This window comes from Camelina sativa, chromosome 10 (assembly GCF_030686135.1).
Source record: "Camelina sativa cultivar CO46 ecotype springtype chromosome 10, ASM3068613v1".
Taxonomy (NCBI): Eukaryota; Viridiplantae; Streptophyta; class Magnoliopsida; order Brassicales; family Brassicaceae; genus Camelina; species Camelina sativa.
The window spans coordinates 22,817,038-22,844,349 of NC_141889.1; the positions used below are offsets into that span (position 1 = coordinate 22,817,038).

General features: G+C 34.1%; 3 protein-coding genes and 1 long non-coding RNA gene across 8 annotated transcripts; 3 read left to right on the top strand and 1 right to left on the bottom strand.

Annotated features, from left to right (window-relative positions):
* The first annotated feature begins 6,037 nt into the window (after positions 1–6,037).
* Positions 6,038–10,736, top strand: LOC147937205 (uncharacterized). Its single transcript, XM_087469816.1, has one exon. It carries the CDS (start codon positions 6,624–6,626, stop codon positions 9,300–9,302), a length of 2,679 nt encoding a protein of 892 aa, XP_087325942.1. The 5' UTR covers positions 6,038–6,623; the 3' UTR covers positions 9,303–10,736.
* An 801-nt stretch (positions 10,737–11,537) lies between these two features.
* Positions 11,538–14,112, top strand: LOC104719484 (putative glutamine amidotransferase GAT1_2.1). The gene is made up of 5 exons (XM_010437418.3): positions 11,538–11,970; positions 12,195–12,508; positions 12,595–13,011; positions 13,108–13,317; positions 13,619–14,112. Exons 1-5 carry the CDS (start codon positions 11,859–11,861, stop codon positions 13,874–13,876), a joined length of 1,311 nt encoding a protein of 436 aa, XP_010435720.1. The 5' UTR covers positions 11,538–11,858; the 3' UTR covers positions 13,877–14,112.
* Positions 14,113–16,986: 2,874 nt separating this feature from the next.
* LOC104719486 (uncharacterized) lies at positions 16,987–21,451 on the bottom strand. Its single transcript, XR_756626.3, has 3 exons — positions 20,793–21,451; positions 18,758–20,691; positions 16,987–18,582 (listed from the first exon to the last, which is right to left on the bottom strand). It is a non-coding gene; the product is annotated as an uncharacterized LOC104719486 (long non-coding RNA).
* LOC104719485 (LEAF RUST 10 DISEASE-RESISTANCE LOCUS RECEPTOR-LIKE PROTEIN KINASE-like 1.3) lies at positions 17,179–21,586 on the top strand. Of its 5 annotated transcripts, XM_019231278.2 has the most exons (5): positions 17,179–17,938; positions 18,976–19,677; positions 19,946–19,969; positions 20,063–20,680; positions 20,761–21,586. In XM_019231278.2, the coding sequence occupies exons 1-5, from the start codon at positions 17,179–17,181 to the stop codon at positions 21,396–21,398; spliced, it is 2,742 nt and encodes a 913-aa protein (XP_019086823.1). In that variant the 3' UTR covers positions 21,399–21,586. The 5 variants fall into 5 exon arrangements, with proteins under 5 accessions (XP_019086823.1, XP_087325943.1, XP_010435722.1 ...); XM_087469817.1 differs by lacking the exon at positions 19,946–19,969 and having other exon boundaries at positions 18,976–19,657; positions 20,001–20,680; XM_010437420.3 differs by lacking the exon at positions 18,976–19,677.
* The last annotated feature ends 5,726 nt before the right edge of the window (positions 21,587–27,312 follow it).

Sequence of the window (27,312 nt, forward strand, 5' to 3'; positions counted from 1 at the left end):
AGCGAGAGAGATGCATGAGTTGAGAGTAATTGACTATTAGAGACACAGGTTATTGGCCAGATAGAGTCCTCATATTTTAGTCAGAGGATATGTACGCCATAGAGTTGGATGCATGGGAGATCCTTGACTGATGGTCGGTATTGATAGATTCGAGGATTTGGTAAGCTTGTAAAGAGGCTTAAGTTGGCGGCTCGCAAAGCGTTCGACACAGTGAGTTGGAATATGCATATGTATGGTACTTGTCTATTTTATTACGCTCGTAGGGATACTTCTCTGTGAACAAATGTTAAGCGGAAAGTTATCTTGTGTTTAGTAGTCTTGATGAAGTTTCCCTAAATGCAAGTTTTCCATTTTCCTCGTGTTTTGGTTGTGTAGGTTGGTCTGTGTTCCATTAGGAACGAGTGTGTGGTCGTAGTACCATGTTTTGGTATGTCAAAAGTTTGTATACAAACCAGGAGGGGGTCTGAAGGTGAGGCCAAAGGAGCACCGGTGTAGCCGGTAAGTGAGTCGGTATAGAGGTTGTCGGTTGGACAGCAAGTTATTGCTCAAGGCCGAGATGATCTATTTGTGGATTTGGTGACAAGGCTACTAGTGAGGATTATTGACTTGTTTGTTGTCATGGATGAGATGATATTCCAGTGCTGAAATATGGGTGGACATGTATGATATTGCGATCTCATACTCGGACAACGAGAGGTAGATCTGGTCGGGAGATGCGTATAGACGATAAGACTGGTTTTCTCTAAGGATATGTGGGAGAGGAGATGATTATTTATCCTGAGGGGATGAATAGTTTTCCTGGTACCAAGATCTCAAGGATTGCGATATGAGAGTGAGACGGTATGATTCAATGAGGGATGTCTAAGAGTAAGATCAGTATGGTTCGAAGTTTGCAACCTAAGAGTGGACGAGTTGGGAGCAAATAGTGTCTAAAACGTGAGGTTATTGGTTTTCAATCTTGTGATTGGTTGTGGTGACAAAGTGGTCAGGATTGTTGTATGGACTATTGTGACGGTGAAAAAGTTTTTCAGTTAGGATGAGATGTTTTCAAATTCGAGGACGAATCTATTATTAGTGGGGGAGAATTGTAACGCCCGTGTCCCGAGAAAATAAATGATTTGAGTTTATTTCAAGAATTGGAATGGAACCGATTAAGTCTGGTTAGTTTATGAGGTGTTATTAAACAAAACTCAAATTTGTGTGCTTTTATGGTTTAATTAAGTTTTGTTTATTAAACTGCAGCTAAACCAACCCAAACCAAAAACCCTAATTTTCTCCTAGAAAAAAAAGGAACAATGGAAGGGGGTTCTTCACCACGTTCTGTCGTCGCCACCATGGAGGAGAAAAAAAGGGTAAGTTCAGTGGTGCTGAGGGGGAGAGGGAGAGGAGTTTGTGGTCAGAAGAGATGGCTTGGTTGGTTGGGGATGGGAGAGGAAAGGGATTTGGGTTGGTGTGTCATCGCTGTTGAATTTGCGAGACATGGTTCACAGGAGGTAGTGGCGATGGATTATCTATAAGGGAGAATAGGAGGGCGAGCTATTGCATCGCGTGAGAGGTGAGGGGTGAGTTGTGTGTTGATACACATGTATATGTATACATGTAAGCATCTCCTTCTCCGTGGAGATAATGAAATCCCTAGCTGCTCTTGTTGGGAGGAAGGGCTGTCGTGATCCTTATCATCGTCATTGTATTGTATGTGTCTCTATCACCAAGTTGCCTTCATCCGGTAGAAGAAAATAAATGTGAATAAATAGATCAAGGAGCAGATCATAAAGTAGAGAAAGGGAGAGAAGGGGACGGAGAAGAGGGAGAACCAGATGTGTCAAAGGTGGGGAAGCCTCTTGTGGGTCTGGTTAGTCATGTAATGGTTGTGGGAAGGTTCATTGGTGGTGGGATAATAGAGCCAGAGTGAACAGAGATGAAGAGGATAAGGAAAGTGGAAGAAGGTTGGAGATAAAGGCGGTGTGGTGAGCCAAATTTAGAGGCTTGCCAGTGTCGGATCAGACATTGGTTCGGAAAGGTGATGTTATCAGCGTGATATACAACAAGCGAAGATTGCATATCAATTGGTGGATTGTTATTTGGAGTTAAATTGAAGGAGTTATGCGCGTTATTTCCTGAATAAGGAATCGCTCGAACTGTGAAAATCTGGTAAGTATGAACCATAGAAACTGTTCCGAGATGGATCTTTCTATGCGAAGTTTGGAGATCCAAACCTAGTTCGATTGGGACAAATATTGGTGAAGGGACTCGTGGTAATACACACTCCTTATCCAATAGTGGGATTACGTTTCTAACGGTTAGTTTGTGTTTTATTCGAGTGTTGATATGGAGGTTTGTCTAGTTTGAATTGTTGTAAATTGTATTGTTGGGTGAGCCAACAAGCTCAGTACGAGTTGGAACCTTTCAGGAGATTTTATGGCTTATGGTGTTAGTTCATGGTGATTGGAGAGCCAAGTTATAGGTCAGGATTACAGGGTTCAAGCTAAGAGGGCGAATCGAAGTGTTCATCGGAAATGGGTTTCGTGGCTGGACGGAATAAAGTATTCTTGCCCACCTTTCTTGTTACTCGGTTGCTAGGATGGTTGGTTATGCGACTCAGTAACTAGATGAGATGGTTTTTGGTGAGAAGTGAATAAGAAAAGCTTGCTCGGATGGTAGAGTCAAGTGTCTTGTCTGGTCGGATGTCAAAGGAGTATGATGGAGGGTGATCGGAGTCTACGAATGTGAGGTGCTTGTGAAGCTGAAGTTGGTTGTATTTGTGGAATTTTTGTAAGGAGCGATTTTTACGCCAGTGGTCTCGTTGGAATTATTTTATTCTGATGAGATTGTTTCCCATATGTCCTGTGTGAGGATTGGAAATCTAGGGGTAGTTGTTTCATCTATGTCTTGCAAATTTATTTACTGCATGCACCATTCCCCCTATAATATATTGTTTCAACTAGGTTTCTCCTGTACTTTCAATCTCTACCCAATTCCACCTACACGACTTATATTATATTGAATTCCACCTAAACTATATAAATCTACCCAATTAACCAAAATCAGTTAAACTTTTCAATTGCGTTTTAAAATTGATGACATGACCAGCTTTTCATTCGGCGTTTGCTTCGTTCCCTACACATTTATACATATTGTTCTTCTTATTCTTCATCGTTCGTGGTGGTAATTGGAGTCTGGAATCTGAAGCGTTGTTGGTCGGAATCAAGCATTACGCAGACAAAGATGTTGTAAGCGTTGCTATTCTTTTACTTAAGTTGTGATACAAATGAAAATAATCACATTTATACATATTGTTCTATTAACCTCGGATACAAATGAAAATGATTAAGCTAATATGTACTTTATCATATATCAAGCTTCATGTCACTACTTTGTGTTCATGAAATGGTAAATATAGCAAAATTAATTCTTCAAATTATTTTCATCGTATAGAGAATAATAATTTTTTATCAGTGAAAATAAATTTGATATCTCTGTATTTCGTAAAATAAATAGTAGGTTGTCTTTAACTTTCAGTTCTAGTTTCTCATTAGTTACACACTTATTCTTGCATTTAGATCATATAATTTGTTACATTTCTTTTCTTTACCACTAGGGCTATGTAATTTATGTGTGAAGTTGATTAATACTGGCTAAAGACCATGTATTATAGGTAATTTATTTATTCAAACTATTACATGGAGCTTGCAAGTTTTTTTTTTTTTTTTTTTTGTCAAACAATGCAAAATGGTTTAATTTACAAAACTATTACTCCAAGAGTGTCAACAAGATGTATAATGAATGACTTTCCACATCTCCATGACATTGGGCTACCTATTTTGGGCATTTATCTGATTTGGACTTCTTACTAGGACTACTTTATTTTTGTTTCAATTTAACTTCAAAGTGTGTGGGTTCTCGATGAAAAATTGGGTCTAAGGCTTCTCACGTACCTTTTCAATACAAAAATTAACAATTTCTTTATAAAATGGAGTTGGATAATAATATGGGTACCTAAAGTCGATTTTAAAGCTTTTTATAATTATTGTAAATGGGAAACGCAGACACTAAGGTCCACACCCTCTTGTTGAACGATAATTTGACCGGTTGAAAAACATCTCTTGTATATTAATAGAAAAACATTCTCTAAAAAAGCTGATGTATTATAGTGAGAGAGTTCGAGTTATTATTTTTTTATTTTTCTTTCAACTTTTTATAATATTTATATGTACATATTATTGTATTTTTCATAAAAGTCAAGAACACCCAAAATTGAATTCTTATATTAGATTTTAACTTAATTGTAACCCTTAATTACATATTCAAACAAAACTAAAAATTATATACTAAACAAACAAATTTTGGGATCCAAATAAGATTTTTATCTATAAATAGAATAGATTTTGTAAATAAGATTATATTTAATTTCTAGTTTACATTTTGTGTTATGCTTTTTTAGTTTTGTTTATTTAAAAAGTTATTTACAACATTAACCCCTAAAATTTTTCCAAAACTAACATTACTCCAGATTTTGTTTCCTAAATATTTTACATTTTATTTAAATTAAAAAAATAATAACAATCAATATGAAAAGAGAAACTATCATATATTTAACCATACAATATGTTGTGTTTTGAAAATATCCTATATCTGAATCCTTCGTAAAAAAAGAAAAAAACAATTTGATTCCCATTTTGTTTTCCAAAATCTGTGAGCTTTAATTTTTAACGTAAAAAAAACTTCGATTGAAAATTATTTAAATATTATAGTTAACATATATAAACTTAATAAAAATTTTAATTATTACGAATATGTAAAATTAAAAAATTCTAAAATACTATATAATGTGGTTATATAGTAGATGAGTTATAAAGAGAACAAGTTGAAAATTAATAAAATATTATTAAATTTGTGTTAACACGGATTAAGTTCTCATTTAATTATTTATCAACACTACTAATATTAGAATATTTGACATAAATTCAAGTTGATTTAACTAAGATTATATAAAATAACTAAATCATTATGAAAATGTGACTTAATCACAGCGTATAATTATTGATGGATCTTATTTTTTGTTATAATAATTAAAAATCAAAATAGAATCTCATATACTAAATAAAAAAAACTAAATATAACAAACAAATGACCATGACGTGTATTACGGATTAAAAATAATATAAATATTTAGCCGCACAACAATTATAAAATTTAGTTATTCCTCTCTTTACAAAACATTTAATATTAAATAAATAAATACAACATAAAATATAAATTATAATAAATTATATATCCTCGGGTGTACCGCGGTTTAAAATTTAGTTTAATAATTATTTTACTCTACACTTACAGATTGTTACCTAGTTTATATTATTATCTTAGAAACTTAAAATCAATTTTGACGGAAACGCAGACACAATATTTGATGAAACCATGGCCAGCTCAACCAAACAGCACGAACCTGAGGAGCAGCTTGAACCAGAGGAAGCACCGGAGGAGCAGCTTGGACCAGAGGAAGCACCGGAGGAGCAGCTTGTACCAGCGGAAGCATCAAAGGAGCAGCTTGTACTGGAGGAGGCATTGATCATTCCGGCGGGTCCGCTAACAAGGTCCAAATCCAAGAGGTTCAACCAAGCCATCCAAAGACTACTCAAGGAGCTGAAAAAGAACCAAGAAGACGTAGCTCAAACCACTATGACATTGCTTACAGCTTAAGGTGCTCGGTAAAGGGTAAAATGTTGCTTTGGTGCTCTTTTTCCCTTGGTCAAGTTTTGTCCCATTGGGTTTTCTTGACAAGGTTTTTAATGAGGCCTAAGTAACATTTTCAAGCCCCTTTGCCAGCCCAAGTCGTGGTCCAAGGTCCATTACAAAGCCTTGGTCCATTTTCTTTCTATCTCTTTGCATTTATTGTTTTGTAATTTCCAAGACTTTGTGCATGAGCTTGCATGAGTGTGGACTCTTGCATGTGCTCGACCTCTTCTCCTTCTAGACTCTTCTCTTTCGTTCCCTCTTTTCTATTTAAGCACCATGTATCTCTCATTTGTAACTCATCAAACATTTTAATCAAAACTTCTTTTCTACTTGTTTGATCTGAGAAGTGTGTAATATCTTCTCAACTTGTCTTCTTCTTAGTGTGTAATATCTAAGTTGAATTCGAGCCTGAAGTCTAGGATATTTCCATCTCTCTTGGAAGTTCATTTCAATCCCCTTTTCATCTGCTGCATCATTTCAACCCTTTCACCTTCTTCGTCAATCTTTTGTTTCATCTTCGAACCATTGATCATCATCTTTCCGTCTGTTCAACTTCAAAACCCTGCGAGTGTGTTCTTGGGAAGCAGATTCCTTGCCAGGAGTCTATCATGTGGTATCAGAGCAACCGCTCTGCAATCAGGTTTTGAATTCCAATCGTCACTTTTCTCTTATTTTCAGATCTGTCGCTTCGTCTTACAAGAGTTTTATAAAATGTTTTACTCGTTCCAAAATTACAAACTCAACTGTTTTGGAACCAGGAACAAGTCTAGTATTTTTGAAAATTGATTTGAGAATTGTTGGACTCGTTTTCATAATTTTCCCAGATCTGTTTTCATTTACGCGTTTTTAGAACTATTTACTGGTGGATCTTTGTTTTCTTTGCAGGTACCATGGTGACGTCGGAAGAGAAAGAGTCATCTACATCCATTCTTGAAAGGAGGATTCTTAAGACTGTCACGACCATGCTTGATGCAAGATTTGGCGCTCTACACTTGAATCAAACCAACCCGGAAGCAAATCAGCGTCAAAGGCAACACCAGGATCTTAAACCCAAGCCACCAGATGACACATCTAGATCAACCTGGAGCAGATTACAGAAAACCTCTCATACTCCCAAATCTAAATCTGTGATTCATTCTAAAATCTCTTTAGCTCATAAACTCTATAAATTTGCAGGAAAAGGAGATTACCTTGAATGGGAGAAACACATGGAGGATTGGTTTTACTACAAGGATATCCCAGGAAATGAGAAATTAGCTTTTGCACTTACCCAACTCACAGGAGACGCTTACAAATGGTGGTTGCAAGAAGTTGATGACCGTTGGTATTACAAGGAGCCAAATATCACAATGTGGAGAGATCTTAAGAAGCTTCTAAGGAACAAGTATGCTCCACAAGCGCTACACCGTGCTGCCCAAGCCAATGTCACAATCCAAGCAGTTCCTGAAAAGAAATCCGTCAAAGTACCAGACCAAAAGAAAAACCCAACATATGTGGAGGCTAAGGCGCAATCAGATCTTCTTGAGGCATTAACCGAGTACATTAAATTTGAAAAGATGGATACTAAGTCAACATCTCAACCAAAGAAGGTCCCTGAACAGATTATCGTTCAAGAGCAAAGTCTAGAGCCATCGCTTGAATCATGTAGTGAACCGAAGCAATGTAAGTCTTCTACACTTTCAAAATCCAAGGAAATAACTGTTCAAAGTTTAGAAAATTCCAATTCTTGTATGATGCACTTGTCTTTGCCCAAAAGTGTTGAGATAGGTACAGATTCTAATGGAGGACAATGGAAGCAAGCAGATCAAGAAAAGGAGAATAATGAATTTGAAAGAAAGGATCAGCCCAGACCCAAGGAGAAACAGCTTGGAGAAGAAGCCAAGGAGAGACAGTTCATTGATGAGGATGATGTTGCTATACCAACTGGACCTATAACTCTATCTCAAGCTAAGTGTGATCTTTCTTTTATACAATCTGATTTTGTGCTTGAAAAACTAACCAAGTTTGAACCGGAGCAACCGAGTAGCATTATTTCCTTTTTACAGGACCAGGAAGAAGAATCACTTGAATCAACACAAATGAGTTTGCCATTGATTAGTGATTTGGAGCAGATAAACATTGTGCCAAACACAGTCCCTATGCCATATCTTTGCGGCTATCCAAGAAAGCACTGTAAGGAAATTGATTTGGTTAGGACAGATCCTAATTATTTTGTGATACTTTATGCTCAAGATGAAAAGCGTTTTGGTTTAGAAAATGTGAAAGAATTTTGTGTTTCAAAATCTGTTTTTAACAAAATGATTCCAAGTTTTGAAACATTTGCTTTTAAAGAGTTCTTTAAGCCAAAAGGGTTGTTATTTGAAAAGTTTCTTCAATTTAACTCTTCTTTGAGAGTTTCTTTGAGTAGCATTGTGATTGAGCCGTTTGGAACTAAAACTGAGCATGTAATGGTAAAACCTTTTTCTGACATGAGACTTTTGCTTGACAAAAAGTTGTGTGATTCTAAACCGTTCATTGAGTTTTGCAAACCAATTGTGAAAGATCATGTTTTTGATTTCTCTATTTCAAGTATAATGCACTTGCTCTTTCCCATGATTGCTAAGAAAGGAACAGGTTACATGAAGAAGCAAAATTACTTTGGAGAAGAAAGATGTTCTGTTAAAATAAAGGAGAAACCACCAGATATGTGCCAACAGATGATTTATCATTTTGGAGTTAGAAGCTGGAAGTATCTCCGGAAAACAACTTCGATCGCCCAAGGATGCTCCAATCTAAAACTCTATTTTGATAACAATTACATGAATATCTGTTTAAACTTTTCTTATGTACCTAAACTTTTTCCTTTTGATGTAGGAGATCTTGCGGAGCATGGAAAAATAGTCAAAGCTTTCTCAATGCTCAAAGATGAACCACCTGATGCAATACGTGTGCTCATATCCAACAATCTTAAGATAAGTATTTTTATTCTCAAGGACTCTCTTATCCAAGATCACCCGGATATGATTCGCTTGTCTTTGTCAAAAGAGCCAAATACAGATTTTAGAGTGGTCAAGAAGCGCATAATCAAAATTGAAAAGAAAGTGGGAGATAAACGATTCAAACCACCTGATTTGGATCAAGATGAGCACCAAGATGTCAGCAGCTTCATACTGATCCAAGAAGAACCCCCAGATCCACTTCCATTAACCATGATGAGCATCAATAATATCCAAGGCACTATCCAGCTAAGTAATTCCTTAACCCAATTTGTTTCTCATGATTCCAGAGCTTTGATTATCAGTTTTTTACATTCAGAAAACCATGGGAAAAGGTTAGGTTTATTCAACAAAAATTCAGAACATGACAAGGATAGTGATTTGTACCAAGCTCAGAATTGTACCATGACTATAATGACGCACTTGATCTTTGCCAAAGGTATTGACAATTTTGCAGGTACAAAAGAGGAGCCTCCAGATTTAGCAATTCTTTCATCCAGAGTCTTTGCAAGGACCGGAATTAGAGATATTTTGATGCATGATCATAAATCCAATGGTTGTTTTAGGATGATCTTTGGGTTGGGGAACAACTAATGGTACACTTGACGAGTAAACAATTTCCAGCTGAAAAGGAGTCCAAATTAATGCCAAGAATTGATGGACCATTCAAAGTGCACAAATGGATCAACAACAATGCCTACCAACTCGACCTCCAAGGTAAGTACAAAGTTAGTGGTAGTTTCAATGTTTCTGATCTTGTTCCTTATTTTGCAGATAATTCGGATTTGAGGTCAAATCCTTTTCAAGTGGGAGAGGATGATGAAACCATGGCCAGCTCAACCAAACAGCACGAACCTGAGGAGCAGCTTGAACCAGAGGAAGCACCGGAGGAGCAGCTTGGACCAGAGGAAGCACCGGAGGAGCAGCTTGTACCAGCGGAAGCATCAAAGGAGCAGCTTGTACTGGAGGAGGCATTGATCATTCCGGCGGGTCCGCTAACAAGGTCCAAATCCAAGAGGTTCAACCAAGCCATCCAAAGACTACTCAAGGAGCTGAAAAAGAACCAAGAAGACGTAGCTCAAACCACTATGACATTGCTTACAGCTTAAGGTGCTCGGTAAAGGGTAAAATGTTGCTTTGGTGCTCTTTTTCCCTTGGTCAAGTTTTGTCCCATTGGGTTTTCTTGACAAGGTTTTTAATGAGGCCTAAGTAACATTTTCAAGCCCCTTTGCCAGCCCAAGTCGTGGTCCAAGGTCCATTACAAAGCCTTGGTCCATTTTCTTTCTATCTCTTTGCATTTATTGTTTTGTAATTTCCAAGACTTTGTGCATGAGCTTGCATGAGTGTGGACTCTTGCATGTGCTCGACCTCTTCTCCTTCTAGACTCTTCTCTTTCGTTCCCTCTTTTCTATTTAAGCACCATGTATCTCTCATTTGTAACTCATCAAACATTTTAATCAAAATTTCTTTTCTACTTGTTTGATCTGAGAAGTGTGTAATATCTTCTCAACTTGTCTTCTTCTTAGTGTGTAATATCTAAGTTGAATTCGAGCCTGAAGTCTCGGAGATTTCCATCTCTCTTGGAAGTTCATTTCAATCCCCTTTTCATCCGCTGCATCATTTCAACCCTTTCACCTTCTTTGTCGATCTTTTGTTTCATCTTCGAACCATTGTTCATCATCTTTCCGTCCGTACAACTTCAAAACCCTGCGAGTGTGTTTTTGGGAAGCAGATTCCTTGCCAGGAGTCTATCAATATTGCATGGGCCCTTCCGTCCTTGACATCCTTTGATTAAGTCGAAAGTGTCCGTCATGGTCAATATATGTCAAGAAGATCCTTTGTATGGTCCAAACTCCGAATCAATGCTTTTATGTATTCTTTGAATTGGAGATCTATGAATCAATGTACATGTTCGTTAACTTAGTCGGTTTAACGTAACTTTGAATCGTCATACTCATATTCATGTATAATGTATTTAATATCAACGAAAATGGTTGTTTTTGAATAAACATATATGTATCATTTTTTTTTACATTTTGTTATAAAATAAGAAAATCATGATAGTGAACTTTCATTTTTTGATTTCATGAGAGTGAATTTGAGATACAAAGATGTCAAAAGTTGAATTACTTTGATAGTATTTTTTTTAGTATTATTTTATTTATTTTACATAAATAGCCTGAATCCTTGTTGCATTTTATTTGATACTAGTAATCTTACGTAGATGTTGATACGTCAGCGATGAGGCGGACCATAGAAGCAGCCTTCCCACACCACGTGTCTTAAAACCTTTGCTGACACAAATTAATAGATTACACTTTACAAAAATCTGTAGCTGTGTTTTCTTGAAAACAAAATAATTCTTTATTTAATAATGAAGTTATTAAAATTCTCTAAACCACCATTAGAAAGCTATTTTAATTAGTAGACTGATATTAATATGCAAAAAGAAAAAGAAAATTCGTCATTATATTTTAAATTTATAAACAAGTTTTGATTAGAAAAAAAAATGAAATAAATACACATGAAAATGTGGCAATCTTATCAAGAATTTCATCCTATTTTTTGTATACAAGGTATATTCTCTATTAAGTAATAAATCTTTAATTACCTTATCTTATGCATATTCCACAAAGCAAATTAAGCAAAATATTTTTTTATTAATTACTAAAGTGGGCCAGATAAAAATTAATTACATAGGGCCACTCAAAAATATTTAGATTTGATCTGAGGAAGTTGTTAACCAGACACAACGTATTTGAATTCGATTCATTTCCTCATTAACTCATTTCATTTTAAAAATTAATTAAAAAAAAAATCCAAAATTGATTTATCCATTTCCAAATTCCAATATAGTCAGCAAACTTAATAAGACCTGTTTCTTTCTGTATTGCTCCAATGCAACGACTAAAACAAAAAAAAACTGTAAAAACAATTTTTATAAACTTGTAAAAAATCGTTAATAAATAAGATAATCCAAGTCGGCTTTTATTTTTTCACTATAAATTAGCCTTTTTGCTTCCTCTCTATCTCTCTCTATCACGAGAACTCTCCTCTGTTTCAATCTCACGTCACATCCGATCTTACGAACGAACACATAAAACTAATTTTTCATTTTTTTTCCATTTTCTGGGTTAATTTTTTTTTAAAATGGGAACAATAGAGATGGATCCAAAGGTGAACGATCTCTCTCAAATCCTCCCTCGTGTCCTCGTCGTCTCCAGACGCACCGTTCGTAAAAACAAATTCGTCGATTTCGTTGGTTCGAACCTTTTTTGCTCTGTTTTTTTTTTTTTTTTTTTGCTTTTTATCATGCATGGCTCTGTTTTTGATATTAAAAATTCAAAACTTTATAATGTTTGTGATATGGGTTCTAATTTTTTTCATTTAAAAATCGAAACGTTTTAATGTTATGCATATGGGGTTCTGTTTATTTTTATGGTTTTGTTTTTGATTTTGATTTGTTTTTTTGTGTTTTGTTTTCAGGTGAGTACCATCTTGATTTGATAGTACGTTACGGATGTGTACCAGTGATTGTACCACGAGTCACTGGTGTTCACATGTTGCTTGAGAGCTTTAAACCAATACATGGTGTTCTTTTATGTGAAGGAGAAGATATTGATCCTTCTCTTTACGAATCTGAGATATCTTCTCTTTCACCAGAGGAGCTTCAAGAGATTAGGGAAACACATGCGAGTGATACATCTATTGACAAAGAGAAAGATTCTATTGAGTTAGGTCTTGCTAAGCTTTGTCTTGAACAGAACATTCCTTACTTAGGAATCTGCAGAGGATCACAAGTAAGTTAATGTTGTCTTTTTTGTCTTTAGAGGTTTGTAACAGACAAATGTTAATGGTGAGATGTTTTTTTTTTTTTTTTTGGCAGATTCTGAATGTTGCTTGTGGTGGGACTCTTTATTTAGACTTAGAGAAAGAGCTAACGAATAAGTTACCTGAAGAACGTAGAACGAAGCATATTGATTATGATAACTATGATGGACATAGACATGTTGTGAGGATTGTTGAGAACAGTCCACTTCATTCTTGGTTTAAAGATTCGTTGGATGGTGATAATATGGAGATTTTGGTTAATAGTTACCACCATCAAGGTGTTAAGAGATTGGCACAGAGGTTTGTGCCAATGGCGTTTGCTTCTGATGGGTTGATGGAAGGGTTTTATGATCCTGATGCTTATAATCCTGAAGAAGGGAAGTTCATAATGGGTTTGCAGTTTCATCCTGAGAGAATGAGACATCATGATCTTGATGAGTTTGATTATCCTGGTTGTCCTGCTGCATATCAGGTTCGTGTGTGTGTTCTTGAAGATAGTTTAGTTACATTTGCAACTATAAAGAAGTTGTGAACTTGAGTTTTGATGTGGTTTTGATGAAACTTGCAGGAGTTTTCAAAGGCTGTGATTGCGTATCAGAAGAAGCTGAACAGTTCAATGTCAGTTCCAAAGACATTGAAGCTTGACAGAGAAATGGAGAATAAAAGAAAGATACTGGTTCGGAGTTTCTCACTTGCAAAGTGTATGTACGTTAGAGGAGAACCTGGTAAGAACCCATCAAAAGTATCGGAACTCGAAGTCGGAGCCGAGTTTCTTGAGGTAAAATATCACTAAATCTCTCTACTCAACTTTACATAATCTTGTTTGCAAGAGGCAGAAATGGTTTAGAAACTTGCTTGGCCTTTCGCTGTCCTTAAGGGTCACTTAATAATAGTTATATAAATATAGCATTCATTTGTTGTGATGGGCCAAAGAGACTCGGACCAGATCAGCCCATTTTATGCCGGTTCTGATTTTGCCTTGCGGGAAACAAACATGCATGTGGGACTTTTATCATGGTCGAAATGTTGTCTATGTTTGCTAAGTTGGTTATTTTGTGTATGGTGTGACTTGTACGTAGTCAAACACGGCACTAAGCGCGGAGCAAGAGATGAGGCTAAAGGAGATGGGAGCGACGGTGAGGAACGGAGGATCTTACATGAAAAAGTTGAAAGTGGACGAGGACAAGCAGAGAATGGCTAGGAACATGATGAACAAGATGAACATTGAGCAACTATCAGAGCTTATGGCGTTTTATCATTTGATGGGTAACATCTGTGGAGAAGTTTTGGAACGAAAGCTTCATGATAATGTCAATGAATGCTTGAGGGATCTGTGAGTTTCATATGAAATGGATGCAGAGGACGCTTTAAGAAAAAAAGGCGACTTTTGTGAATTTGCTTTATTTTTGTTTTTGGTCAAACGATGAAAGAAATGGGTAATATGTGTGTACGATCAATTTAGGGGAATCTAAACGTCTTAGGTTACTTAATGATTTACCAACAATTTTTATTAATATTATGCAGGTATTTTTTTTAATCAACAAATTTAATGAATTAGTTCAAATTTTACCAACAATTTTGATTTATTTTTTGGTGTCTAAATCAAAACTAAAAATAAACCCCTTAACAAGAACATATCTTAAGGAAAGGAAAACACAAATACACAATAACACCTTCACACGATCCGAACCTACTACACTGTCACTACATAGGTCTCCAATGAATATGATGCCCAAAATACATAATAACTACTTGATGCATGCTTTAGGTCTGGCCGGTTGTGTCAAAAAAAAATAGGTAGTGTATCATATAATATTATAGTGAAAAACCAAATTTTATAGTATAATAAGATATATAATATCAGTTTTAACTGATACGTGAGTTTGATTATATCCGGTGTTGTTTTTGATATATATATAGGGCGGACGGAGGAATACTATTATTTATCTCGGCATCAACTATAATATAAGCATCAACTATAATATATGGCGTTGGGCTTGGGGGCTGGCTACCCACACAAATCTTGTCAAGCTTAAGTTGTGGTGGATCCTACTCACAACTTGTGAGCTTTCACCGGGAGACTATTTCCATATGACAGGTCTTCCCAATTCATTTTTTCCATATCTTTCCGTTGCACGACAAGGTCTTTCGTATTCAGGCTGTGCCCCGACAACATGGTACCACTACCCTAGACGGGCTAGACCATAATGCAAAAGCAGCGACGAAGTGATGGAGGTTTGGAGAGGCTTCTTTCCATAATTACTATCACATGTCCTGGTGAACAATGATCTAGTAGTTCTAGTGCCAGGTTAAAAAGTCAGTTAAGATCTTGCCATGTCATAGATGTCGTCTCCCGAAGAAACCATACCAATATATCATAAACGCAACGTGAATCAAGATATAGAGAAGAGTCCCTTAAGTAGACATAAAGAGTAAAAAAAGAGAGTTCACCTTCGTGTGTGTGATTGAAAATGATTTCGGGCAGAGTCGATCCACAAGCGAAGGGAGTGCAACTATATATATAAACTTGGATCATTACACATATATAATTATAAGAGAAAGTTTTAAAGAGTTTATTTTAGGAATTCACCTGTGGGTTGGTTTTGTTTGACTACGTATCCGGATGATTCAAAGCTACCCTTGATCTGATGCATATCGTTATATATCTATATTAATATTTTTGAAGTATATTTTGTGTTATGCTCTTTTAGTTTTGTTTATTTAAAAAGTTATTTACAACATTAACCCCTAAAAAATTTCCAAAACTAATATTACTCCATATTTTGTTTCCTAAATATTTTACATTTTATTTCAATTAAAAAAATAACAGCAATCAATATGAAATAAAAACTATTATATACTTAACCATACATTATGTTGTGTTTTGAAGATATTCTATATCTGAATCCTTCGTAAACAAAGAAAAAAAAACAATTTGATTCCCATTTTGTTTTTCAAAATCTGTGAGCTTTTGATTCTTAACGTAAAAAAACTTCGATTGACAATTATTTAAATATTATAATTAACATATATAAACTTAATAAAAAAATTATTATTACAAATATGTAAAATTAAAAAATTCTAAAATACTATATAATGTGGTTATATAGTAGATGAGTTATAAAGAGAACATGTTGAAATTAATAAAATATTATTAAACTTGTGTTAACACAGGTTAAATCCTCATTTAATTATTTATCAACACTACTAATATTAGAATATTTGACATAAAATCAAGTTGATTTAACTAAGATTGTATAAAATAATTAAATCATTAGGAAAATGTGACCTAATCACAGCGTATAATTACTGATTATGTATTTAGATCCCTTATTTTTTGTTATAATAATTAAAAATCAAAATAGAATCTCAAACACTAAATAAAACAAACTAAATATAAAAAACAAATGGTCATGAAGTGTATTGCGGGTTAAAAAATATATAAATATTTAGCCGCACAACAACTAGAAAATTTAGTTATTCCTCTATTTACAAAACATTCAATATTTAACAAATAAATACAACATAAAATATAAATTATAATATAAATTATATGTATGCGGTGTACCGTTGGTTACAATCTAGTATATATGCATAAATGGAGACCAATATAGATAATATTTCTAAATAATGTCGCAAAAAATAATCTTCAACCTTTAAAAGTAATTAAAACCTAAATCCTAAACATTAATGTATACCCATAAATCTAAAATAGTTAAATCAAACCCAAAAACTTAAATTTGAACCCTTAATTGGGGCTTTATTTCATCGTTCTATTTGAACATACTAAAATGGTCATGGGTTTTGCCATACTTTATTTTTGAAGGCCAATTTGAAGTCAACTTTTAATTATTCAATTTAACCTTCTTTGGTTAGAAAACTATTCATAGTTGTTTTTTTTTTTTTGGTTAAAGACTATTCGTAATCATAGTTTTTAATTTGAACATAATCACCTCATGCTGCATTAATGTGGGTGTGTGAGCTTTTTTAAGAGTTATTTCTCTGTACTTCAATTGTTTCATTCATACAAATGGGATTATATATTTATTTTCTTTACACATATCACACTGTCATAATAAACAATTACAAGGTGTTTTTTTTTTTCAAAAAAAAGATTATGTGGAGTTTTCACACATCTTTCTTCACAAAATCTTCGATTTCTTCTATGGATTTGAAGTCTATGCCGAGAAGTCAACCTTGTAGCTTCAGTTATACTCTTTTTTTTGGGCAAAAAGTAATATGCTATTTCTAAATAACAAAATTTCAAAACTGCCCTACTTTATCACTTCTTCTTCCTAAAATTACTTGTCTTTAATAGTTTTTCTTATACGTTAACAAGTTTTTTCCTCAGTGAAAAAGACTTTTTTAGTTGATTTGGATGACTTACAAACAAAAACAAACTTAGAAAAGTCTTGTAAAGTCAACTAAACAAAGACGTGTGATTAAATTCTCAAAAGTCTAAATCTATATATATCATTTTCAATCTTGACTTAGTCCTTTAGAAAATTCCACTAGCTCTCTCTTTGTCTCCCATTTGATTTTTATATTCTGGTTTATTTTTGTTTAATCAAAATATTATCTACTCTGCTTTAACTCGAACCAACCCCCACAAAAAGAAACAACTTTTCAGATATCAATCATGTTCTCTCCAGTACTCTTCAGATTCTCTAAACCCGATTCTTTTCTGGTCTTGCTCTTTTTCTTGACCTTTTTTCACCAGCTACCTTGTGCTTTAAGTAAAGGAGAGGTTAGGTTATGTGATACTCTGTTTCAGTGTGGGAATCTCACAGCCGGTTTCCCTTTCTGGGGAGGGGGTCGACCAGAACCATGTGGTCATCCTTCTTTGGTGCTTCACTGTCACGAGAGCAAGACTTCCCTGATTATCTCAGATCAGATGTACCGTGTTCTCCAAATAGACAATTCATCTAACACTCTTAGACTTGCGAGGCAAGACTTTTTAAATGAATCATTCTGCTCTGCTACATTCACCGGCACAACGTTGACTTCTGAACTCTTCGAGCTTTTGCCAGACTATAAGACCCTCTTTGTTTACTACCGCTGTAACCCTACATATCATAATCCCACAAATTTTTCATGTCCAAATATTGGTCTTGCCTCGGTGCATCAGGATAATAACTACCATGAACACTGTAGCGCGAGTTTCGACATAACTGTTCCAACGACTTATGATCTGGGCGAGGATGCTTTGAATTTGACCCATTTAGGAAGTGTACTAAGATATGGATTCAAGGTGAAGCTGAAGATTGATGAGAGACTGTGCCAAGGATGTCAAACCAGTGGTGGAATCTGTGAATACCGTGTTGCAACTCCGGTTTGTTGCAAGAGAAACTCGTCATCAGAAATCAAATGCACTTCGATGATTCCATCTGGTACCACTGGTAAGTTTCTGAACTATCAGAAAGTTTCTTATGCATAACATATTAGTTTCCTCCTTGCCAAATTTGTGCAGGTTTTACTATGATGCATCTAGACTAAAGATCTGAACCAGACTTGTCCATCTACCTTTACCACAATCCCACTAACCAAGTCACAGTTTTCTTTCCTTTCAAATCTTTCTCTGTTAGTTTTAGCATAACTTACTTCTTAGTGAGCTCAAGAGGGAAGGTAGAAAACTTGAGTACTCTAAAAAGTCTTTATCTGCCTCCAGCAACTTGACTTAAACGACTTTCATCGAGCCATTTTTCAGGGTATGGAAGTCTTCCTCATAATGAAACTGTCTCCTTCCTTTATGTCAAATCTTTAGACTCTTTTCCATGGTAATTACTAAAAGACTCTTCATTCTCTCCACATATCTTTAGATGCCTTCACATATGTCTGAAACTGACAAAGAAAGTGGCAATTACGGTCAAGTCTTTCTTCTTTCTTTTGATGCTCTTTTGGAGTTTTACTTCATTAGTCTATTCCTACCCCTTTTCTACCTTTTTTTTTTTTTTTTTTGTCAAAAACCCCCTTTTCTATTTCTGCCTGGATTTTCCCAGTAAATTTCTTGCACCGGGACTAATAGTTGTTTCAAGCCTGAGTCCTACAAAAACAATAGAAACTAATATTTCAATAACAACCAAGAAAAATAAAATCTTTTTAATAATTTAATATCCTGATTGTCTTGTCTGTACCAGTCTATTCCAAGACTTTAGTCATCCTAACCCACCTAATTCCAAAGAAATTTCCTTCTGGAAATAAAGAAAAAGTAACCTTACCTCAGTTTTCTTTTCTTTATATAAAACCAAGACTTGGAAAAATTCAATTCACTTCCTCATCTGCCTTTTTTACTTCCTCTTTCTTCTTCAGTTCTTCCTCCTCTTCATATTCATCGTTAAGGCAATGAAAAAAACAGAGGAGATCACCAAGATCAATATTTCTTTGTCTTATACAATCATATGGGTTCTATTTGTGATCCCCACGAGTGTTTTGTCAGTTGATGAGCGTCACATAAAGTGCACTCCTGGGTTTAAATGCGGCAATCATACAGAGCTCTATTATCCATTCTGGACAGCTGATAGAGAAGAGTGCGGTCACCCGGATTTCAAGGTCAACTGCAGCGGAGATCTCGCCGAGTTTAGTATATCCTCGGCGGTTAAGTTCCAAATCCTTGAGATGAACTATGAGTCTCGTATAATAAGACTTGCCAGAAAGGATTATCTCAACAATCTTTGTCCCGAGGACTCTGAGAGCGCACCAATCAACCAAGATGTTCTTCCATTTTATAAAGACACTGAATTGCTAACTCTCTTCTACGACTGCCCTGTTCCAACTGTAGATTTTCATCTTGGTGATCACATTAGTCAGCTGCAGTGTGGGGATGATACTGATGAGAAAATTTACTTTATGAGAAAAGAGATCTCATCTTCACAGGAGTTGGTTGGAGCAAAAGAGGTTAGGTCATCCTGCAAAAAGACCATCGAACTTCCAGTTTCTCGATCTGCCTTTAAAACAACAGAGATAAATCAGAGTCCGGATACTATAAAGAAAGCTCTTGGTAAAGGGTTCGAGCTTAAATTCAATCGTGATTGTTCCCGATGCGTAAAATCAAAGGGGGCTTGTGGATACAATCGGCACTCGAGAGAATTCGTTTGCTATTGTATAAATGAGCCACACAAGCATTCTTGTGGAAATATGGGTAATATTTCTTTTGCTTCGTTTTTCTGGATAGTTCGACTGATTTATCTTAGTTTGGTCTGAAACCTTATATGCTAATGTACTTCCACAAGAACCAGATCCTCTCCCTTCCTCAACCTCTGCAAAATCCCCCAACTACCGAGCTGACCTTTACTGGAACTAGTTTAGCTAGCATGGACATGATTCACATTCTTTGTTTCATTCATGATTCTAAGATTCTATCTTGAATTTGAACTGACATTTTTCTCATGGTTTTCAATTTCATGCAGGTCTCTCCAAAAAAGCGAAAATAGGTATATGTCTATCCTTTCCCTTTCATAGGAGTACGAACATACCTCAGAAACAGTACAATCTAATGAAGCTCTTATATTTTCTTTTTTCTCTAGGCATCGGTTTTGCTTGTGGATTCTTGGGTGCCATTCTTATCGTCGGATGTTTGTTCTGCATCTTCATCCGGAGAAGGAAGAAACTATCAGGTCAACACACAAACAAAGGCATATCAACAGCAACGACTTACTCGAGCAATACAACTTCAACAACAATATCCGGCAGCAATCATTCTCTTGTCCCTTCAATGTCTAACCTTGCAAACAGCGTCTACTTTGGAGTTCAACTCTTCAGCTACGAAGAACTCGAAGAAGCCACTGAAAATTTCTCAAAAGAGCTTGGTGATGGAGGCTTCGGTACTGTCTACTACGGTACACTAAAAGACGGACGAGCTGTAGCAGTAAAACGACTCTACGAAAGATCATTAAAACGCGTTGAGCAATTCAAGAACGAAATCGAGATCTTGAAGTCGTTAAAACACCCAAACCTGGTCATCCTATACGGATGCACAACAAGACACAGCAGAGAGCTACTCCTAGTATACGAATACATCTCCAATGGCACACTAGCTGAACATCTCCATGGAAACCAAGCACAATCTCGTCCTCTTCTCTGGCCTACTCGACTCCAAATCGCCATCGAAACCGCAAGCGCATTGTCCTTTCTCCACACCAAAGGTAACACAAAACTAAACACACACATATATATATATACACACAATGAGATTAGACTAATAATGAGAACTTCTCTGATTTAGGAATCATACACAGAGACGTCAAGACTACTAACATTCTTCTAGATAGCAATTACGAAGTGAAAGTCGCTGATTTCGGACTCTCACGGCTTTTTCCAACGGATCAAACTCACATCTCCACCGCACCACAAGGCACTCCAGGATATGTAGATCCTGAGTACTACCAATGTTACCGTCTCAACGAGAAGAGCGACGTGTACAGCTTCGGAGTCGTACTCACCGAACTAATCTCATCGAAAGAAGCTGTAGACATCACACGACACCGCCACGATATTAACCTAGCGAACATGGCGATTTCGAAAATCCGAAACGACGCCGTTCACGAGCTCGCGGATCTATCACTCGGATTCGAGAGAGATGTTTCGGTGAAGAAGACGATGACGTCGGTTGCTGAATTAGCGTTCCGGTGTTTGCAACAGGAGAGAGAGGTAAGGCCATCGATGGATGAGATCGTTGAGGTTTTGAGAGGGATTCAGAAGGAAGGGATGCGAGATTCGAAAGATGTTGTTGTTGAGATTGATGTTAACGGTGGTGGTGATGAAGTTGGATTGTTGAAACATGGTGTTGTTCCTCCGCCGTTGTCGCCGGAGACTGATAAAATGACGGCGAGTAGTTCGAATACGACGGCGAGTTCGTTTTGAGGAGTGTAGGAACTAGGAAGAGACTCTGGACCTCACGCAGGGTTCAGTTTATTGTCTGTAAATAAAATATATATATATATATATATTGTGTGTTAAATTTCACCTTTTCCCTTTTGGTTTTTTTTTTTTTTTGTTAACTTGTTTGATTTTGCACCCCCAATAGAATCAATCCAACTATTTTTATTTTATACATGACACATTAGAAATCACTTTATATCACATATTATCAAAATAAAGTGAAGAAAATAGTGTTTGGTGTTTATGAGATCCATGCGAAAGAATGTATAATAATGATGCTTAATAGAATAATGCTATATAGTTAAAATATGACAATAGTAGAATACTCTCTAGTCTCTACATAATATATCTTTAGTTCTTTATAAATTTTTAAGCTATTTTTCTATTTTTAATTTTTAATTTTGATAAATTATAATTTTTACTAAAAAAAATAATTAAAAAACTCGCTAAACCCTTTGTAAATGGCTCAATCTTTCCTATTCCATCAGAAAACACATAGCGTGTCCCTAAATAAATGATCTCAACATCAGGAATCACTTCAATCTCATCAACATTAAGTGTCTCTCTTGACAAGCTAAAAGATTGGCCAAGCCTTGCAGCATATTTAGCTACATTTCTTATACGGTCAAAATCACCATCCAAGCTCTCATACATGCTGATGTAAGCCGTCTATTGGTGCAAACATCCAAGCTGAGTTCTCCCACAACTGGCCGGAAGAAAAAAGCTAGAAACTCAAACTTCTTGCTACAGCTTAGTTGCACAATACTAACATAATATTATTTCAATCATCTCAAATTCTTTCTTTTATGGGTAATTCTGTTTAACCATTTTGATCAAACTCACAACAATTTAAACATTTGATCGTAAAGTTGGGTAGATAATTAGACATTTGATGATATTTGTAGCACTTTCCAGCTATCCCATCGATTTTCTATTCATGATCTTTGCAGCGATTTTTAGTTCATCTTTTAATCATGTATTCTTGTTGTATTTGAGATTACCCAAATTTTAAGATTCTTGAGAATATAGTTAGCCCAAGAGAAATATATATAATTAAATAATTTTCAAACATACTAAAAGTTTAACTACAAAATGCATAAAGAAAACACATATACATTTTCCTAGACAAAATGCCTACATCTCTCCATCATAAAGAAAATAGTATAATGATGAAAAGAGGATAATGCTATATATAAGATAATGGATATACTCTCCATAAGATAATGGATATTATAAGATAATGGATATTCTCATGTCTCATCACCTCTTTAAATTTCGAACTTAATATTTTATTATTTTTTATTTTTTGATTATTTATTACTCTTTTAATAATAAAAAAATAAAGAAGAAATTTGTTGGATCCTCCAAAAAAAAAAGTCTAATGGCTCATTTTCTTTAGGGGAATTGGGTTGTATATAACTCACTTTTTCAGTAAAAACAAAAAAAACACAACAAGTCTGTCTAACTATAAAAAATGTTGAATTGTTCACGGTATTACTATATAACTTTTCTTTCTGAGCATAAGTACTATTATTTTTAAATCCACTATTGTACTTTACTTGTGCAACATATAAAAGTGATAAATCATGAAAAAAATTTCATTTAGTGAAATGAGCATTGACGTTAGTTTCAAATCATTTTCTCTTCAAAAATTTGTGAAATTGGTTCCATTTTTTACATTTAAAAAATGGATATAGTTCTAACTATTCTAAAATATGATAATATAACGTCAAGTTGGAGTACTGATTTTTGTTTTTGTTTTTAATGGGAAAAGATGAAGAAGTGCTGTTTCTACTTTCTAATGCAACAATAATCCAATAAACTTCCTTAAAATGTATGCTTAGAAGATTAACACGTTAATGAATATTGTATATTTTATGAGGTAAGCTTAGTTTGGAGTCATATTGTTAGACAAATAGTGTTCAGTCATTAATGTGCATATCATTCTTTTATATGTTAATTATTAATTGTTTTCAAATATCTCTATATTAACACTAAATATTATATTTCTCATAAAATGTCTTTATGAATATAAATTATTAGAGATTTATATCTACATGATGGAGAAGAGAACGACTTTCTCTGTTGTATTTTTACTTGACAAACTGTTGAATGAGATAAACTTATCAAATTGAATTGGTTCTTAATTAGATAATGACTAAGAAATAGTATTATAGTATTGCAAAAGGAAATATCTTGCAAGTACTAGACTTGTAAATTAATAATCCAACTAAATTAGGTTAAGATACAAACGAAATCAGGTGACCAATATAGAAAATGCATAGACCTATCTAGCCAAAATGTTAACACGTAAAAGTCAAGGTTCTGATACTAACGATACTGATCTTTGCTTTCACAGCCATCATTAACTAGATTCATTAGTCTATTAGTCTATTACTCATCAACATGATAACTAACTAAAAACCATCAACGCAACTATTAATTTTTTAATAATAATTCCTTCTTAAATCTAAAAAAGACAGTACATGCAATTGTTTCAAAAGGAAATGAAAATATTAGGAGTTAAAAGATACTGTATAAACAGACATTTTCATTTTCTCAAAAATATTTTATAATGTAAAAATAAAATCCAACTAACAACACCCAAATAAATAAACTTTGACAATTGATAGAGCTCTATAATGTCTTCTTTATCATTCCGCTAGATGTCCAGTATAGTAGACTTATATTTTACCATAGAATTGGTTGTTGTGGTCCTCATAAAAACAAAATCCCAAATCGAAAACCAAAACAATTTTGGTGCGGAAACCAAAAAGGGTAAAATTAGATTTGAGGCGTTTTAGCCACATGTACAGATCAACTGGAGCTACATAATCATAAAAGTATATGATTGTAAACCTCCTCTTAGAAGGAGAATACTATTCATTTAAAATTAGAAAACAATTAATACCAACACATTTATTTTTATTAACTGACATATCCATAATCAATATCATCCGGCTTATGTGAAGATGTGGGTGCCACTAACTTGTATTTGCTCCGTTTATGTGAATTCACCATAGCTCCATAGCTCATTAATATTTTTACTTGGCCATTGGAATTTTTTAATGATAAGAAACGAAAAAAAACAGAGGTGTTTTGAAACTATGATGCAAGTTATTTATCATCTTAAATACTAAATCTAATAAGTTGAGAAAACTTTGAAAAAGTTCATCTAATGTTAAATATCTGGATGCATGATTACATAATTAAAAAAAAAAACAACTACGCAATTTTCCTTTAACCTATAATTAAAACTATATATTTTACAAAAAAACATTAGGTACGACTTAGAAAACCAATAAATCATAATGTTTGGTAGACAAACAGAAAATAGCTTAGTCATTAGATGTTCATAATATTTTAAACATTTTAAAAAGTTTTAATTTTTTTTATTAACAAAGTATTGTAAATCTGTTTTAAAATTCAAATCACAACATATGGAGAAAATTTTAGATTTTCATTAACTTTATGTATTATATAATAATTTAAAATAATAAAAACTCAAATAAAATGATAGGAGAATCATAATTTTAAATCTTAAAAATACTTTGAATATCTATACTATTAATTGTATATGACAATTTATAATTTTGTTATCAATGTTTAAATCTTTAGACTGTTTTTTGGTTATATGGATAGTAAAAAATTAATTGTAGGAGTTATTTGGAATTTTGGGTACATGTATATAAGTATTTCTTTATTCCATATTTACCCACATTCCTTTTAATATCTTACAAACTATATTTTTAAAATTAATTCAAAAATAAAATTATAGATATTTATTCATCAAAACTTATAATAACTATCCATGTTTTAATATAATTTAACTCTATCAAGTATCCAATATGTAATTCAATCATATGATCTATAATATTTATAAAGAATTATGAAAAAGAAATTCTAATGAAGAAATCACCGTATGAATTTTAAAATTATGTTACGTCAATGGTTTCTATGTTTATCTTTATTACATAAATAAACATAGGTTAAAGAAAATATTATTATAAATATCTAAGATACACAATTTTGAATTATACCTTTTAGTCATAATTTTAGGAAAATACTACTAATGTATATCATTATTATTGAACAAATTATTACAAGGGATGTCATTGATTTAATGAACAAATTCGGAAGTTCAATAGAAGTAATATGGTATAGAGAGATATTTATATTCATGTATCCAAAAAACTTTTACAATTATGTATCTACTATCCATATAACCAAACATAAATAATAGGAGTATATTTTTAACATTGATTATAAAACTAGAAATATCGACATAACTGATAAGATAAAATTTCAAATTTTTTGGTAGGATTTAAAATTGTTTCTCTTATCATCTTTGTTTTCTTCTTAATGCTTTGCAAAATAATATAGTAATATAAAAATATATTTTTTCTACATCCCTTGAAATTTCAATTTTTGAAAATTGATATCTATTAGAATTAAAGAAGAAAAAATGTGTGTTCAACGTTTCAAATTGGCTAAAAATCATATATATAAAAGTACACTTCCACTCTCTCCTTATTGGCTGTTCGATATTTACTAGGTTTTCTAATTTAATGACTTATTTAATGTCTTCCTTAAATTGGCTGATTGATACTGTATTTAATAGGTTTCCAATTTTATTCCCATACAAACGATTAAAATCCTAACTCAAAATTAACAGAAAATCGTAACTCATACCATACAAACGAATTAAATTGCCTGATTGATATTGTATTTAAGCAAATTTAATGTCCCTCCTTTAATGTCTCACTTAAATTTGTAAACGAAAATATCTACCTTAAATTCGTACGATATTCGCTGTTTGGTATTTCGTTTAATCCCATACAAACGCTTTAAATTGGCTGATTGATACTGTATTTAATAGGTTCCCAATTTTATTAAACGATTAAAATCCTAACTCAAAATTAACAGGAAATCGTAACTCATATATACGACATTAAGACTACGTTATAAAATCCTATATTCAAATCACGATCTCCTCCACGATCTCTTAATAAATACACCACGTCTTCCTCTTTACTGTCTCCCTTAAAACCCAAACTCGGCTCTTTCTATATATAAACCAAATTACCATATTCGATTCTTACCACCATTACCAATTACCAAGTATGACTATAATTCCATTGAAGGACCTACAGCCAGGGCGTGATCCTCAAATGGTGTGTGGCCGTGTTCTACGCAAATGGCATGCAAAAACTTTCCATCAAAATGGGAAAATAATCAGCCTAGATTTCCTCCTACTTGATGAACAGGTATACAACTTCCATATATTTATATACCTCTTCTTAGCCCCTTTATTTTAATTACTAACAAAGATATATATAATGTAGTCTACCTTAATTCAAGTTTCCATACCCCAATACCGAGTTTACCGCTTCAGGGATGACCTTCACGAGGGGAGCATCTACAATATTTCTGACTTTCAAGTGGATACTAGCTATCCACAATACAAACTAACAGATCATCCCTACGTAATTAAGTTCTTGGATGGGACCATCCTTACATCCATAGAACGAAACACATCCGTGATTCCACATGAGATGTTTAGGTTCCGCCAACAAAATGAATTGTGGACTCTTGCTGGGACTAATCAACATTTACCTGGTAGTGCTTCCTAAATATCTATGTCTATCAGCATCATTATCTACTTATATATTTTTCTACTCATCCCATTAACAAGTACTCACATTCCAGATGTTGTTGGGGAACTAACAAAGATTCAAGGGACCAGTTTGGATGACCCATCCTCAGAGGACAAAATCACTTTATATTTGCGACTAGCCGAGTAAGTTTCTCATTCATCCCATCTAACGTTGACAAGTATTCCCCCAGCTACTAGAACTTAATTTCTCAATATATATGCAGTGGTAACAATGTCCGC